This window comes from Nelumbo lutea, chromosome 1, assembly GCF_056320005.1.
Source record: "Nelumbo lutea isolate HS-2025 chromosome 1, American lotus-T2T, whole genome shotgun sequence".
NCBI lineage: Eukaryota > Viridiplantae > Streptophyta > Magnoliopsida > Proteales > Nelumbonaceae > Nelumbo > Nelumbo lutea.
In genome coordinates this window covers 159,207,931-159,219,201 of record NC_142684.1, presented here as the reverse complement: position 1 = coordinate 159,219,201, position 11,271 = coordinate 159,207,931, and the positions used below count along the sequence as shown (strand labels likewise).

Genomic DNA, 11,271 nt, shown 5'->3' with positions numbered 1-11,271 from the left:
ATAAAAACATTACTTTTTATTGATATTTAGGGCAAAAAATTGCCCTTATCTACTTAGAAACCCTATTGTTAATCAACATTCTATGTACGGAACTGTATTCATCGTTTTTCAGACGATCAAATTCAATTTCATACGGCCTGGGCCCCACAGGATCTCAGTTCCCATTAAATAATGCATTAGGTATATGTTTGGCATTGATGCTGTTGCTGGTAAGACATTTCTTGAAATGATAACAACTTTTTTCTGTTTGGCACACATGTATCAGAAAACGTTTTCATCCATTGTCTAGTCAAATTTGAAGTAGCTCCAAACCATGAGTTTCCAATTTCTAAGATATGGCTTAGAATACCGTTTTTTGTAGAAAAGCGATTCCAAATAAATGTCCACTTTCTGGAGCAAAATTTTTCTGATATGGCACTGATGTGGCGCTGTTGCTCTAAGAAACGGCAACGGTGCCAAACAGCCGCTAGAAACATGTCCGGAAATTGTTAGTAGGAGTTGTTGTCAATACACGGTTGAGAATATTTTTCCCGTGCACCGGAAAAGGAATATTTCGGCAGGCTTGAGTCGCAGAGCGAATACTACCGTACTCCACATGCGACCAGATGAGATTCATGACAAATGACAATCCCTATGCTAAGGACCTAAGGTGCCACTTCTACCCATTCGATGTTGTGTGGGGATTCATGATTCCAATCTTATGATAGATAGATAGATGGGATATATGTGGGTACCGCACATTGGGTTTACCTAGATCAGATGAAGACCCAATGGGCCCTTTGGTAGATAAAAAGTGAGCCACAAACGGAGCCCACAGCCCAACACCACATATATTGATAGAAGTATTTCCTACGTGGAAAATAAACCTTATCCCTCAAATCGCTCCCCTTCTCATTGGACACGGAGGACCCCACATCATCTTGGATAACGCACGCACCGATCTCTCGTCTCTCTTTCTTCACTAAAGCAACCGCCTTCACTTAACAGAAAAAACCACCACCACTGCACTTTCCGGCGACATGGCTGCCGCGGCCGCAGCAACCGTTGGTTCATGCTTCTCTACTGCCACGGCTGCTACCTCATGCATCCGTTCGAAGTACGCGTCTTCCGATTTTTCACTTAAAATTTCTCTTACGCGTACATTGCAAGTAGCCCCTATATCTCACTCTCTCACGACCGACTCGCTCTCTATCGGCGCGATCTCTCAGTCTCAGAAATGGAGGATATCGAGGATCTCTGCTTCTGTCGCACAAGAAGAGGCAGCAGCGGCAATCCAAACGGCACGGGAGATTGTAGAGGAGGAAGGGGATGAGAAGGGAGAGGAACAGGTAGAACAGGTTTCTACTGAAGGAGAGGCTACGGATCCCGTGAATACTAAGCTTTACTTTGGTAATTTGCCTTATAGCTGTGACAGTGCTCAACTTGCTGGAATCATTCAACAATATGGAAGTCCAGAGATGGTTGAGGTATGTGCTATTCCCAATCCTAGACGTTCCCTAATTGTGCTGTTCCCATCAATAAATAGTCCTTTGCAGATTCATCAATAAATAATTCTATTGATGACATTCTTTTAGCTTATTGTGCTCGTTTATTTAGACACCATGGGAAAGGCAAATAATGATACTGTCATGTACAATCCCTTCAACCTTTTTTTTTTTCCTACTAAATGTGATTTCTCATTTCTTTATATTTGTCAAAATGTAGTTTCGTATTGTAACCGAAGATTGTATAAGGCATTTTCTCAAGGCTCAAGCAGATGTTTTTGTGCAATCTGTGCCATAGGACATGCCCATTTGATACATGAGGTAACTTATTAAAAGGGTAGATGGAAGAGCCTCACTGGACTGTGAGAAAGAAAGAGGGGATGCATTTCCATGTCCAGGCAGACACTGTGCAATAACTCTTCTTCCAAGGTTTTCCTCAGCTTCCTTGTTTTGTCCAATAGAAAGGGACGAGGAGATGCAATCAAACAGAGTCTGGTGATGGCATTGTGAACCCTATTGAGTGGAGGAGTCTCAAACCCTAGTTGTTGGACAGTTTATGTATGGATGGGGACTGATGGTCGATCTGTTCAAGAAATGGTTGGTGCTAGTGCACAGTTAGCAATGGTGTTAAACAAAGGAATCTCATTCCAATCAAATTGCCAGACCCTCTCTGCATGTGGGCCGCAACCCCAACAGTTCATGATGTGTTTGAGGTGTTCCCACATAAGGCAAGGGAATGGATTAAACTGCCAACAGAGCTTTCCATTTTCCAGTCAAATATTTTACATGGGAAAGGGGAAATAAGATTCCCACCATGCTATGGGGGAATTCTTTCCAATACAAGGAAAAATATGGTTTTAGTGGGGAATCCTTTACAGACTGTTACTTGTCAACTCTTTATTTGTGAGTTGCATATTAGGTGGAGATGGGTTGAGGGAACCCCCTGCTATCGCTTTATCCTCCTTATCTAGCTTTATATCTGTCTCTACCATGTAAGTGGGTACAACTTACTAAAAAGTACATTGACATTAAATCTCAAGATCGTGTCTATATACATGTGGTGGTATGCCATACGTATCTTAACTGACTAACATGGATGGTTTTGGTTTTAGGTGCTTTACAACAGGGATACTGGAAAAAGTAGAGGATTTGGGTTTGTCACAATGAGCAACATTGAGGATGCTAACAGAGTCATTGAAAATCTTGATGGAAGTGTAAGAACTCTCTCTCTCTCTCTCTCTCTCTCTCTCTTATAATTCTTATCCTCCATTCAGTAAGGTTATATCATCTGTTAAAAACTAAACAAATGTTTTCAGATAAATTTTCATATCAACTTTTATTTGAGAAGCTTTCGGATAAACACTTTTATGTGATACCTCTAGTAACTTCTATATGTATATGAAATACTTATTTATCAAGTATATAGATTTCACTTGTTTCTAGGATGTTGTTTATTTGTTTAGTGCTCCTTTCTTTCCAAATTCCAAGTTCTTAGACTGAAAAGCAACCAGAATGAAATATTTGATTTCAGGAATACTGTGGGAGGACACTGCGGGTGAACTTCTCGGACAAACCAAGGCCTAGAGAATCTTTGTATCCTGAAAGTGAATACAAGCTTTTTGTTGGGAACTTATCATGGTCAGTCACATCTGAAAGTTTGACAAAAGTGTTCCAAGAATATGGAAATGTGATTGGAGCAAGGGTTCTATATGATGGAGAGACAGGTAGATCTCGTGGTTATGGCTTTGTATGCTACTCATCAGAACCAGAGATGGAAGCTGCGCTTGAACATCTTAATGGAGTGGTACTCTCTCTCTCTCTCTCTCTCTCTCACACACACACACACACATATCTGGACAGATTTTTTAAGATTGCTTGAATTACAGGTATCTTTTTCTCCGCTAAAATGAGAAAATTATTTTAAAATTGCAAATAATCTTTGCTTTGGTTCTCTTACTATTTCTTTGTAGTATTTACTTTTATCATGGGCTTGTAGGAGCTGGAAGGGCGAACAATGCGTATTAGCCTAGCACAGGGCAAGCGATCTTGAATGGAAAAGCATGCTATAGATTTGGGAGCTCACAACCAATAAATTTAATACTAACATTGATGAAATGGAATGTTACATTGTTTAGCTTCTACAAATTCAATCATTTTGGAAATGATCAATCATTTTCATTTCTTGCTTTCTATAATGCATTTCCACAATTACCTTCTAGCTTGTAAGTTAGAAGCTTTCCTTGTAGAGAATTTATTAGTAATTTTCAGTAATGGTCAAAGTGGTTTTACATAGCCAAGTCATGGATTTTCTGATAAAGATCACTAAGCTTCCTAGACGAATAATATTAGTTTCTTTCTTTTAATTATGATTTTTTTTGGGCCTGAATCATTTAATGATTTCAAATTTTCAATTTTATTCCCTTTTCTGCATCTAATACATTGAAAGTGAGTAATCCATTTTCTCCAAATGCAGAAATTCGTTTTGGAAGATGATATTTCCAGCTTACTTTGAAGGAACTAGAGATTTTAGACCCGAGTTTTATTATTAAGCAAATCCCAAGGATGTTAACCAATAAAAATATGATTAAAGTCTTAGCCAACTTATGAAATTATGCTCACTTATTTTATAAGTAGGTCATGTACATAGAATTAGAAGGCCAATGTGTTTGAGACCAGATCTGGGCAACACACACAGAAACATATATAATAATTAGAAGGCCAATGTGTTTGAGACAGGATATGCTCCTCACACATGGCGCCTCACACTGACCGCACAGGCACATCCCACCATACATTTAAGAACATTTCCCGTACTTATGTGTTATTATTTATGACAAATGTTCCCAATGCACAGTGGGATGTTCCTGTGAGGAGCAGATCCCAATTCAATGTGTTTTACTCTTTTGTCAGTTTCTGTATTAATTTTATGTCAAATTAGAAATTGTTTATTTCTCACTTGTTATTTCCAGCGTTCGGATTAGCTGAACGCCTCACAGCGTTGAGCGGGCTGTGGGACCAATTACACATCTCCACCTCAGCATTGCACGCTAACAGATTTCTCATGTGCGGACACTCTAACCGTGAGACTGAGACTAATTACAAATTTTACTTTTGAAAATTTATTTGTTTTGAAAATTAATTTTCATGTCTTCGTAAATTGTAAACCTAAACCCTCTTTTGCCCCTTTTCTCTTCTCCCTCTCCACGTCTCTGCTTACCATCCCCTCCCGCCAATCACTATTAATGGTTCCACAACCTCCACTGCCCTCTTTCTTTCTTGTCTTTTCTGTTATGGTCCTCTGTCCCATGTTGGTAGTATGGGATGCTAATGTGAAGGAGGGGTGGAGCTAGGGGGGACCCAGGGGAGCCATGGCCCCCCTATGGTCCAGAAATTTGCACATTCAATACATTTTTATATGTAAGATTGTTCTCTCCCCTCACTTTTCACCCAATGGTTGGCCCCCCCTATGGCCCATCCATAAGCTTTGACCCCCCTCATAAAAAAAGTCCTGGCTCCGCCCTGATGTGAAGTATCTCATATCGGTAGTATGAGATGCTGTTGTGGGGTATATATGTGCTTGAGTTCCTTCTCTCTAACAACTACCTTTTAGGAGTGAATTCTCCCAAGGCACATAACATATTCTTACAAAATTCATTAACTTTGAGGCTTGTATGGCATGTTGACAAATGATAATTTTGGTCGTTGAATGGCTTCTTGTAAAATTTGCGGAGCAGTGAAAACATTGATAGCCATGAAGAGCTTGAGTAGAAGCTCTAAAATATCATTTGGTTAAAAAGTTCATCTCCATTGATTTATTCACCCTCATCGCACATCCCCATTTTGTTCATAAACATCACTACTGAAACCTTATTTCTGTATCTCCATTATTCTTTGAGAACACTTTTGAAATATCTAGATATTAACTTTGTTGCCCATCATGGAAATGCAACTGATATCCCCTTAAGATCGCTTGGTAAATCTGAAGAACGTGTTGAATATGACAGAGAGCGACTGTGCTGGTTGGTTTTTACAAGTTGATCTTGATGATTGCATACCTGGAGATGGACCATGATCCAATTAATATACCACTATGCATGTCTAAGTCAGTTCGAAAGTTAGAGAAAGAGAGACAGACATAGAGAGAACAACTGAATGGTGGGTGTGACACGTTGTGTCAGTCGACACCCTAAAAGATATATTTATATTAAGTTGTAAAAGGATAGATCTACCCTTAATGTACAAGAGAGAGATAATATAAATAATAGGTATACAACAAAGAAGTAAAAGTACAAAAATAGCCCTACGGCTAGATTTCATTGTCTCTACACTCCCCCTCAAACTGATGCCCAGGAACAAGCATCAGTTTATCCATGAGAAACAGATGCCGAGCCTGTGTCATTGCTTTAGTCAACAAGTCTGCTAGTTGAAGCCCGAAAGAGACATGGAGAAGATATACGGTGCCCTCAAGAAGGAGATCCAAACTGACTTACTATATGAACTGCATAAGATATGTTTGGCCAAGCCATGGTGAGATAGATTAGACTTCCCACTAGTTGATGATAAAGGGTAGGATCTTCAAGGGGTGATCCATCATCTTTGCTGAGTTCCAGGTTCAGTTCTAGTGGAGTGTCCACAATTTTAGAGTCACTAAGATTTTCCAGTTTAACCAGGCCAGCCACATACTTCTGTTGATTAACAAAGTATCATCGAGAATTTATGCTCAATTCAAGGCCGAAGAAATATGTCAAAGGCCCCAAGTCCTTCATCTTAAAGGATTCACTAAGTAATTGTTGTAGCCAAGAAATTCCTCCAGTATCATCCCCTGTAATGAGTATATCATCAACATAGAGGAGTAACATTGTTACTCCCTTCTTTCTTTTTAAGATGAAGAAGGAATAATCGGAAGGATTCTAGGTAAATCCAGCATCGGCGATGACGGATCTGAACTTTTCAAACCATGCCCTAGGGGCTTTCTTTAGGCCATAGAGTGATTTCTTCAGACGACAAACAAGTTTCAAATCTGTACAATATCCTGGAGGGGGCTTCATATAGACCGTCTCTTTTAACTCCCCATGAAGAAAAGCATTCTTGACATCCATATGATGAATTGTCCATTGTTTGGCTGCAGATATGGCCATCAAAAGACGTATAGTAATCATTTTAGCTACAGGAGAAAATGTTTCGTCAAAGTCTATTCCATATTCCTACTTGTATCCCTATGCAACAAGTCTGGCTTTATATCTGTCTAGGCTTCCATCAGATTTCAGTTTCACAGAATAGACCCATTGACTTCCTATGAGAGAGGCTTTTGGTGGAGCTTGAACTAGGTCCCAAGTGTCATTCTCAAGAAGGGTTTGAATCTTAGAATCCATGGCATCTTTCCAGTGTGGTTTTTTTACGGCCTACTGGTAATATTTGAGAATGTCCGTGGTAGATAAAATAGCAGAAAATGAACTATGGTCTGGTGAATAACCATAACGGGTAGGTGGTCGAGAGATTCTAGTGGAACAATGTAGAGTGGGTTTAGGAGGAAGGTCAGGTACACTTACTAAGGGAGCTGGAGTGATCGGATCAGGAGGCAGAGCAGGGTGGGGATGGAGATCGAAGAAGGCTATTGCTTCATGAAATATGTCTGAAGCTGCTGCAGGGGTGATAATGGAATATCTGAGGTTCCTGTAGAATCAAAACTGTGCAACAAGAAAATAGAAGGAGATGGGAATTTCACAAAATGTTTAAAAAATGACACACTTTCAAGAAAAACAACATTACGAGAGATTCGAAGGCGACGAACCAAGGGGTCATAGCAAAGGAACCCCTTATGTTCAAAATTGTATCCCATGAAGGCACACATTGCTGCTTGTGTAGTTAACTTTGTGTGTTCATGGGGTGGAAGGTGGGCAAAACAAGCACAACCAAGATCCTTGAGCATGGATAGGTCTGGAGGTTTTTGAAAAAGAGATTGAAAAGGATAGGAGTTATTCAAAACAAATGATAGAAGACGATTTATGAGATACACGGCAGTGCTGGTTGCCTCCACCCCAAACCAAGAGGGTACATGGGATTCCTGTAAAAGGGTTCTGACTACACTCAAGATGTGCCTATTCTTCCTTTCTATTATATCGTTTTATTGTGGGGTACCCGGACAAGATTTTTGGGGTTGAATTCCATATTGTTTCAGGTTGTTCTGAAAATCCCCAGCAATATACTTTCTCCTAAATCCGATTTTAGCACACAAATTCGAGCATCAAATTGGGTAGTTACATAAGTGTGAAAGTGTTTAAAAACAATATATACTTCAGATTTCTTTCGAAGAAAATAAGCCTAAGTAAAATGAGTGTAGTCATCAATGATGGTTACAAAATACTTATACCCCAGCCATGAAACAACTGGAGACAATCAGACATCACTATGTATTAAATGAAAGGGAACGGTTGCATGCTAAGAATAAGAAGGAAATGGTAAAATATGACCCTTACATAAACCACAAGCAATGTAATCTTTATTCACATTCTTAAAAGAAATAGTAGAAATAGGTAAACAAGAACAACAAATAGTTGATCAAGTTTCTTAGAATAAGGATGGCCAAGGCATCTATGCCACAAATGCTAATCATTTGTACAATTAAAAAATCTAGAACTAGAAGTAGTAGAAAGAAAACAAGTAGAAATAGAATCAGTCTTATTCTTCTCAAACTCCAAGGCAAAGAGTCTTACCAGTCTACGCCCCATCCCTTTCACCTCCCTAGTTTGTCGGTCTTGTATCAAGCAACCATTAGAAGTAAATAAGACATAGTTACCTTCCTCTACAAGTTGGCCAATAGAAATTGAATTGGTGGTGAGTTTAGCTACAAATAGAGTTTTGGATAAATGAAATGGAAATGATTTAGAGGTAGATAAGTACAAATCATCGCAACCAAGTATGTCAAGTTTCTCACTGTTTGCAGTAATAATATGTCTATTGTGAAGATGGGGTTTTGGATACTGACCAAGAGTAGCCCTTGTCATGTGGCTAGAGGCTCCTGAGTCTATATACCAGAGGTGGTTCAGTGAAGGGCAATAGATCAGTGATTTATTAGACAGATCGATAGCAGAGGACGCCGAGGAGATGACCAAGGACATGAGCTGTCGAATCCTTTCTTCAGGCATACCGTTGGAGGTGTCATTTTGTCCAGCTATAGAAGTGATAAAGGAGGAGTCATCTGAACCATCTATAGTAGTCTGATAGGCCTTGTAGTTTCCTTTCTTTTGATTTGGACCACTACCTTTCTATGGCCGGGTAGAACATTCAGTGATGATGTGGTCGACCTGCTTGCAATAGGTGCATGTGTTTTTCTTCTTGCAATGGGAAACAGCATGCCTATACTCCTTGCATTCATGACATTGTATCTTAGAGAAATCCATCTTACCCTTTGGTTTAGTTGCCAAGAAGACATCATCAATGTTGGAATTCTTCCTTCCATCTAGTGTAGTTTGAGTAATCAATCTAGTTTCTACCCTCAAAATCTCCCCAATGATAGTATTTAAGTCAAGAAGTGTTCATCGGCTTAGGATATTAGAACGGATGACTTCAAATTCTGGCCTTAGGTGCATTAGGAAATGCATAATTTTTCTCCTGTCGAAATGTTCCTTCATGTATTTAACACAACAGTTTGAAGGACCATCTCCCATATGAACTAACACATATTTTGTTCAAAGGTTAATGAACCCGACATAGTACTCCTGGACCTTTCTATCTCCCTGATAGTAAGAAAAAATGTCAACCTCTATCTGATATTGTCTAGAGGTATTCGACTGCTGATAAACTTTCTCAAGGTATTGAAACATCTCATAGGCTGTCCTATATCCTCTCATAGGGATAACAATATCAGTTTTGGCTGAGCTTAGAATCCATGATGCAATTTTTGCATTGTTGATATTCCAATGATTAAGTCCCTTGATGTCAGATTCATCGGGTTTAGACATAGATCCATCTAGGTACCCCCAAAGACCCTTAGCTTCGACATGGAATTGAAAATTGAACTTCCATAGTGCGTAGTTCATACCGTTGAACTAATAGGAAGAACATCCATCCTTTCTGATGCCATCGAATGAAAAAGGGCAACAATACACACTTCTAGAAACCAAAAGAAGTTCGAACTAGAGAAGAATACCTTTCTTCTGATATCCAAAAAAAGGCAACTGTAGATTTGAAAAGTGGATCAAAACCCCTCAAAGACAAAACTGATCCAAACCAAACCAAAGAGGTTCAATAGATATGTTCAGGGCGACACTAGATCTAAAATTTCAGGCTGATATGATGCCTCTATAGGGAGATAAATAAAAGATTGAACCTAGTGGCGCAACAGTCCAGGAAATAGATCTGTAGAGTTCAGATCTGTAGGCGATCCAAGAAGAGAGGAAATGAGGATACTCAAGAACTTCTAAATACTATTATGGAGTTCTTGAATCAGTGGCATCCGATGTGTTGAAAGAAGTTCAGGTCGGAACTTGGATCTAAAACCATGTCAGAGTCAGTTTGAAAGTCAAAGAAAGAGAGGGACTGACATAGAGAGAACAACCGAATGGTTGGTGTGACATGTTGTGTCAGTCGACACCCTAAAAGATATACTTATATTAAGTTGTAAAAGGATAAATCTGCCCTTAATGTACAAGAGAGAGAGAGAATACCAAGAATAGGTATACAACAAAGAAATGTAAAAGTACAAAAATAGCTCTACGACTAGATTTCATTATCTCTACAACGCACTCTCTATAGTTCATTTTGTTCAAGGAGAAGAAGAATGCCCCTCTCTTCTGTTACTTATACACAGAAAGTTCATTGAAGAAGAAGATGAAGAATGCCCCTCTCTTTTGTTGAGCATGCCCAAAAGTTCATCTCTTATAATGTAAATATGCAATTTACATGTCTTTGGTGGCGTTTGATAAATCTAAAATTTGAAATTTGAAATAGAGATATTATTTGTCTGAATTTTGAAAAGAAGCATAAGTGCTTTTTTACTTTTTAGAGACTTTGAATCCATAAGTTTGTTTGTGTTTGATCAACCCTTTAACATATGAAATTAACTGATTTTACTATTTTACCCCTAAAACATACTATTTGGAAAAGTTGAGTTCAATTTGCATTATCTCATAAAAAATGATTATCAACTTCGAAATAATATTGAAACAATGCAAATAAAAATAATAAATTAATAATTAAAAAATAATTAATAAATGAAATGATTAAAATTAAAAAAAATAATTAACGATTATAAAAATATTAAATTAATTAATAATTTATACAAATAAAAATTAAAATATTTTTTTGAAATTAATGAAATAATTAAAATTTTCTAGTTAATAAAAATAATTAATAATTAATAAATAACACAAGCAAAAGTAATAGAAAATAATTAATAATTAGTAAAAATAATTTATAATAATAATAGTAATAATAATAATAATTATTTATTATTGTTATTATTATTATTGTTATTTGTTATTGTTATTGTTATTGTTACTATTACTATTACTATTACTATTACTATTACTATTACTACTACCACTACTACTCACCCTCTTAAGAGAGAGAACCATCGCCGTTGCAAGTTTGTGGCGGGAAGACAGGGGGGGAGAGAGAGAGAGAAAGAGAGAATGGGTTTGGGGTGCTTTTGACTTTAGGCCACGTCTTAAATGCATCTAAGCACGTTAAGTGACGGGCCCAAGTCTTAAAATTCCAGGTATTAAAAAACTTTTCAGATCATATTTCAGATGCAACACCAAATAAGCATTGCATATGAAAATCAAAT

The 11,271-nt window shown here is 38.0% G+C and overlaps 1 protein-coding gene across 2 annotated transcripts; it reads left to right on the top strand.

The window, feature by feature from the left end:
* Positions 1-901: 901 nt before the first annotated feature.
* Positions 902-3,781, top strand: LOC148878679 (RNA-binding (RRM/RBD/RNP motifs) family protein). Of its 2 annotated transcripts, none has more exons than XM_088958492.1 (4): positions 902-1,466; positions 2,597-2,698; positions 3,016-3,288; positions 3,481-3,781. In XM_088958492.1, the coding sequence occupies exons 1-4, from the start codon at positions 1,020-1,022 to the stop codon at positions 3,532-3,534; spliced, it is 876 nt and encodes a 291-aa protein (XP_088814618.1). In that variant the 5' UTR covers positions 902-1,019; the 3' UTR covers positions 3,535-3,781. The 2 variants fall into 2 exon arrangements, with proteins under 2 accessions (XP_088814618.1, XP_088814607.1); XM_088958481.1 differs by having other exon boundaries at positions 930-1,466; positions 3,455-3,781.
* Positions 3,782-11,271: the final 7,490 nt, after the last annotated feature.

Coding starts and splice junctions, on each gene's coding strand:
- LOC148878679 (XM_088958481.1), top strand. CDS start 1,020: ATGGCTGCCGCGGCCGCAGCAACCGTTGGTTCATGCTTCTCTACTGCC. Junction 1,467..2,596: donor GAAGTCCAGAGATGGTTGAG/GTATGTGCTATT, acceptor TTTTGGTTTTAG/GTGCTTTACAACAGGGATAC. Junction 2,699..3,015: donor TTGAAAATCTTGATGGAAGT/GTAAGAACTCTC, acceptor ATTTGATTTCAG/GAATACTGTGGGAGGACACT.